Source organism: Alligator sinensis, unplaced genomic scaffold (genome assembly GCF_000455745.1).
Source record: "Alligator sinensis unplaced genomic scaffold, ASM45574v1 scaffold701_1, whole genome shotgun sequence".
NCBI classification, from domain to species: domain Eukaryota; kingdom Metazoa; phylum Chordata; order Crocodylia; family Alligatoridae; genus Alligator; species Alligator sinensis.
This window is the reverse complement of record NW_005841915.1, coordinates 2,348,311-2,354,438: the sequence shown is the minus strand read 5'-3', so window position 1 is coordinate 2,354,438 and position 6,128 is coordinate 2,348,311. Positions and strand designations below refer to the sequence as shown.

Genomic DNA, 6,128 nt, shown 5'->3' with positions numbered 1-6,128 from the left:
GGTAAAGAGAAGGACAGATCCCCAGATAGTTTAGCGAGACTAGTAGCCTGGGGACAAGTAGCAGGGAGCCAAAGCAACCATCGCTTGGGCCCTGGTTATGCATAGCTGCCTCCTAAAACAGGATTTTAATTCTAACATCAAGGTGTGGCTGGTAGGAGAGAGGAACCAGATCAGGGGGCTGGGGAGGGGCATGGATGTAGTACAGCCACCAAGGGGCTTCAAAACCAGCCTGTTACAAGGGACAGCAGCAGTGGCAGTGGTGGGAGGGTCTTGGGAGAGGTGGGGATATGCTGCTGAGGATGGAAGAAAGGAGGGAAGAGACTCTGCTCTGAGGACTGGTAGTCCTGTGGCATGGCCTGAAAGGGGCTGCAATGGCACTGTTGCACTCCGTCTGGCTCTGTCCCTGCCAGGAGCTGGGTGGCTGTCCCCCCCAGCCTGTGGTTCCTATGGGACTCATCCCAGGTGAGCCTGGCACAAGTTCTCTAGCAGTGAAATGAAAATGAAAATTTTCAAGACAGGACTTGAAAAGCGGTGGAGGTCTTGGGAGGCCCTCAGAGCATGCCAAGCAGGACCTCAGCATCTGGCAATCCTTCCACTCCTTAGTGGAAGACATGATGGTCTGTGTACTCTACCACTCCCTGATGATGTTTCAGCAGCAATGCAATCCCTAATGAGGATCCTGCAAAGAATCCTGAGCAGTGTACGTACGAACACTTCTGTACAGGACCAGTTGTGAATTGGTTTCTAATTGGTGTCGTTCTTGGAATGGTTCAAGTGTTATGTCTGTCCACACCCTGGTGGACATTAAGTGGATACATCATTGGTTGAATAACCACTAGCAAAGAGTAACTAAAAATGGATCAATGACAGGCTGATAGGAGGTCACAAGTGGGATTCCCCCAGGATCTATTCTGGATCTGGCACTGCTTAACATTTTTATTAATGATTTGGATTCATGAGTAGGGATCATACTGAGATCCAGTCTGCAGACACAACCAGAGTGGGAAGGGTTGAAAACACCTTGGAAGATAAGGTTAAAGCTCAAAGGGGTCATGATACATTGGAGATAAACAATGAAATAAAATGCAAAGACAACATGAAAGGCACTACACAGAGGGGAGAAAAAACAAATTCACAAATACAGTGAGGGATAATTGTTTTTTGGGAAGGATTTGGGGGTTCTGGTGGCATACACTCAATATGAATGTGCAATTTGATGGCATTACAAAAAAGCAAATGCAGATTGGTGTTGCATTAACAGAATCATTGTATGCAAGATGCAGGAGGTGACAGTACCACTCTGCTGGACATTGGTTGAGCCTCAGCTGGTGTACACTGTCCAGTTTAGGGCACTGAATTTTAAGAAAGATGTAGAGACACTAGAGAGGGGAGGAAACACTAGCAGATCTCAAGTATTTGAAAGTTTGCCAAAAGAAGAATGGAGAAACATTGTTCCCCTTCGCCATGAAGCATGAGACAACTGGCAACAGTTTAAACTACAGCCAAAAAACCCCACCTCTTGGATCAGACCTCAGGCAACACTTCCAAACTGTATGAATACTTCCAAACTGTATGAAAATTAGGCACTGCAACAAGCTGCCTAGGGAAGTTATGGAATCCATTCACTGGAAGTTTCCAGATGTTGGAAGAACAGCTGTCTGGCATGGTTTAAAAAAAGCAAAACCTGCATTTGTTTTAGGGATTGGACTAAATGACCCTCAAAATCTCTTCAGATCCTGTGATTCTGAGGAGCAAGTTATGTATGTGCAGGTCTCCTCAACATCAGCTCCAAGGGAGAAACAGGAGCTGTCACCTACTCGTAGGGAGGGTTCCTAGAAATGTGTATGTGCTTATAGGGAGTGGTCCTAGAAACAAAAGGCAGTGACATTTTTCACACTACAAATGAATGTACTTCTGCATGTTTAAAAGCCACACTAGCAGTTGGCAAAAGTAAAGGATTTATACACAAGAAAAAATCTGAGGCAATATATACCAATGGTCTGTATTTATGTGATTGAGTAAACAGCAATTACAACATCTAAATGCAAATCCTGTTGTAGTGGTTATATTTTTATATCTGGATAGGTCTGCCCAGAGCTGTTCAGCTGGCAGCGCGCAGGCCACATGCAGCCTGTGAGGGGTTCATCTGTGGCCCCTGGTCTCCCCCTGGCTTCACACTCCTCGATCACTCTGGTGACTCCTAGGGCGGCCATCATAGAGGACAGTCTGGTTGTCCTCTATCCTCTATTGATACAAAACCGGATGCCTTTATGTCCTCTATTTTTCTCTTCTCCTAGGTTGGACAGTCCTGGGTCTGTCTTAGGAAAGTTTAGCTATAAGGGAGTATACATACATTAAAATGGCTTGCTTCACCCTGACTTGTCAGTAGGTTTCAATATGTTGCTGTGTCTTTGAAGACCAATGTAAGGTGAGGGCCATGAGAGCTGTCACTTATCTCCCCAGCTGTTCAAACTTTCCCAATGCCATGATGGAGCTGAACCTGCAAACACCAAGGTCTACAAAGCTACCGGCATCAGCTTCTTAACTATTGGCACGTTATGCCTGATTCTGAAAGTATTGCACCAACCTGAAGTGCTGCAGCTTTGCTGATGGGGGGAGGGAGGGGGTTGAGCCAAGTAGAAATGGCCTTCCCATGTTATTCAGAAGTCTGAAATCAAGAATGGAAACTCTTTTCTGTCTTGAGGCACATACTTGCTGACATAAATGGCAGTGATAGCAAAATTCAGCCCTTCTCACAACGCCAGCAAGTCTGATTTATTTTTTGCTTGGTGACTGTATTTTCTCTTCCAAGCCTGATTTATAAAATCAGTTTAAAAGGAACTTGTAATACCGAGTACAGGACAGACACAAACAGACAGCCGAGTTCACACTGTATCAACAAACCAAGCCAGGCTACTTTTAACCTCATTCTGCAAAAGTTCTGCCTTGCTACGCTTTCATAGACTAAGCCATCAAGTGTGGCCTTATGTGAAATCAGGTCAATTTACATTAAGCTGATCTATTATGGCAATGATATTTCTGAATTAGCAAGTTTTAAATGAAAAACATGAGTATTTTATATTTAGATGGTGGTTGTTGGGTGTGCGCGAGAGAGAGCGAGCTTTTTGTGCATTTCATATCACACTAGTCTCAGTGACTCCCACATCGATGGAGCTTTGGAGCGATGAGTGATACCAGGATTTGACACCCTGAGAGTATAGGTATTCATGGAGTTTTTACAGATTTAGGTTGACAATGATCCCTGGAGAATTCCATTTCAGTCATCTGCCCTCTCCAAAACAGAAGTCCATCAAGGCAATTTATATAACGTTTAACTTCATTAATTTAGTTAAATGCACTTCAAGGTGTCCACCTCTATTTCCAAGAGAGAGAAATCAGATTCATACAACATACAAACTGGTTGTGTTGCAAACTAAAACCCATAAATCTTCCCTCCCTTGTTTGCCACTCCTTATTTCTATTTCCTAAACGGTATTAATGCATCCTAACAGGAGCAAAACCAACACTTTAGGGTTACTACTTAAATCACTGAATTGGGGTATATCTTTTATTTGGAAAGCAACTATTTTGCTTAGCAACAAAAGGCCATCTAACAAAAAGGAGAGGGAGGATGAAGGATAAATTAACATTTGGTGCATGTCAGCTTCAAGAGTGTCCACTTCCTGACAGCTGCCTGGAGAAGGTGGTAATCCAATTTGTATTGAAATTGTCAATGGACCCCTCATGAGCAGTAATGATGAAGCTCAAATAGCTTTTCAGTGTAGCAGGATCAATATAACCTTCTCATTAATGTGAAGCAACTTGCTGCTGATTGCCTGGAATCCTCCCGGTCCTCCAAGAAAACCTTTTGGTACGTGGATGGTGCAGCACTAGGGTTTTAGTCCAGATACCACATGGGGAAAGGGCAAGGTTTTAGCAAGAAAGGGAAAATGTGTCAATGTTGATGAGCAAGCCACTGTTGGTGACACTCAAATTGTATGTGACAAAACCCCAGGGCCAAATTCTGTTCCTTTTACACCTGTATAAAAACTGTTGCATCTCCATTGACTTCCTTAAAGCAGTGTGAATTAGAAGTGGCCAATAATAGAACCTAGCTTTTAAGCTTCCCACATTTTTAAGAAATTTGAATTCAGGGGCCCAGTTCTGCTCCTCTGAGGACAGAATATACTCTAATATCCTAAAGCGGAGTTTCACTGCAACCAAGAAACAAAACCCACTGTCTGCCATGACAAAATTCATTGATTAAGCGCTGAAGATAATGCGCATGTAACTACCAACAGCAGCTTCTAAACACAACACAAAATTGAGGGTAATTATAAAAATCACACAAAAAACAAATCAAACACTGAAGCAAGGCAAGATGACATGCTTCTCAAAGAACAAAATTACCACTAGACTTTTTAATGAATGTTTCAAGGGAGGTGGTTTCTTCAACAACTTTTATCTGGACCTGTCTTGGGCTGCCTGACAAGCTATTCAGAAAGCACACGTGTAATGTTTAGCAGCTATAAAATGGAAGCGCTGATGCCTTGAGACTTTTACAACCAGCTGTTGGATATACAAATGCCACAGAGGACATCAAAGAACAGTTTCCTGGTGTCTCACCTCTGCATATATTTCCCTGGCACAGAACTCTACATGCTCTTGTAAAGCATCACTTTGAAAAGTATAATCTGAAATGACAACAGGTAAGAGGAGACAAAAATAGGAGGAACGATGTTTGCCAGGCTCAGGCCCTGTGCTCTCTACCTGCAGCACTCACTTCTGACACAGTTAGCACTCAGTTATGCACATGCTGCACAGCTGTGAATAGTCTCCAGAACTAATGCTCGCTCCCTCCCTCTCTCCGCCCCCCTGCCAAACTCACCAGGGTATGAACTTCTGTGCTGCTGAGGATTTGGTGTTGGATTTCAGGCGATGAAGTTTGCTTTACCTTTCCGAGGGACTATCCCCTTTCAGCTCCTCAAAAACAAACCTCCCAAAGCAGCCCAGGTTTCTTTGAAAATGTTTAAAAGTGCAGAACCACTCCTACAGTCCTGGGTGATTATGGCTTTCTCCAGCTGTCAGGACAGGGAAGGAACTGAAGTTGCTCGTAGCACCACCCCCTGGAACCAGCCTGACCAGGCTGCTATCTGAAAGGCTTGTATGATAAGAAGGCGGGTCCTGTGTGTCTGTACACGGATGTAAGGAACTTACCCCAGGCAAATCTTCCTTGTGACTCAACTTCATGCACTACTAACTGCTAAATACACACACTGCCCTTTGTTAAAGTCTGTTTTTTCTGATCATGGTAGGCTTAAAATGCAATCAGCTGCTCTAGGTTATCTGCAGCAGTTTAAGGCATTTTATGTACCCAATTGGACTGCATTGATCATTTTACCAGCACAATATCTATACAGAAAGTTCACTTAGTGTGCCTGGATGGGTATTTTTTCTACCAGTCTAGTCCAGATTCAGTTTCATATTTGAAATGTTTCACAAGTCATTCTGGCTAACTGGGAGTTATTTTTGCATGGCTTTTTTACTACTAGAGCTGTTAACTTGCCAAAGGACAAGTGTCAGGTATGGTATATGACACAGAGCTAAAACAATGGACACCAAACTATTCATGCAGAAAACCTAAAATGCAGTGGCAATTTCTTCTTACTGTAAGCAATTAGTCCTATAACCTCTGGTCATTATGTCCAACGTAAGTAACTTTCAACAATCAAAAACAAGAGAGTACCAAACTTGTATCAAATCTTGGTAATGTAGAATAATACCATATTTTTCTCATAAAGCGCACACCTTATTTCCCAAGATCAGCCTCCTAAAAGCTGATTTTTGCCTGAGATAAAAGCATCCTGCTTTGATTCCTGATTCACAGGGCAGCAGCTCTTCTATTACAGGCAGCTGAGGGAGTCAATAGCCCATTGTTTTTTTACTTCACAGGTGTTAACAATCACTTCTCCTTTTTAATGGCCAGTCCACTAACCAAGTAAACTTTTCTTAGGCCAGTTTTTTTTTTCTGCTATGGCTTCTGATTTCTTTTTTTATTTCACATTTTTTTAGCTTTTGGTTTTTTGTTTTTTTGTTACTGTAATAGGTCTACTCCTGGAGACCAGTCG

General features: G+C 42.9%; 1 protein-coding gene across 4 annotated transcripts in view; it reads right to left on the bottom strand.

The window, feature by feature from the left end:
* RAB27B (RAB27B, member RAS oncogene family) overlaps nucleotides 1-5,879 on the bottom strand; it is a 64,635-nt gene extending 58,756 nt beyond the window's left edge. Inside the window, exons 1-2 of one of the 4 annotated variants that reach the window (XM_025198169.1) lie at nucleotides 4,889-5,124; nucleotides 4,627-4,694 (exon numbers count right to left, since the gene is read on the bottom strand). In XM_025198169.1, coding sequence (XP_025053954.1) covers nucleotides 4,627-4,634 — 8 coding nt within the window. In that variant the 5' untranslated portion in view covers nucleotides 4,635-4,694; nucleotides 4,889-5,124. Of the gene's footprint in view, nucleotides 1-4,626; nucleotides 4,695-4,888; nucleotides 5,125-5,217; nucleotides 5,275-5,808 lie in introns of those variants that run through there. The other 3 variants (XM_006018860.2, XM_006018861.2, XM_006018862.2) reach the window with 3 other exon arrangements.
* Nucleotides 5,880-6,128: the final 249 nt, after the last annotated feature.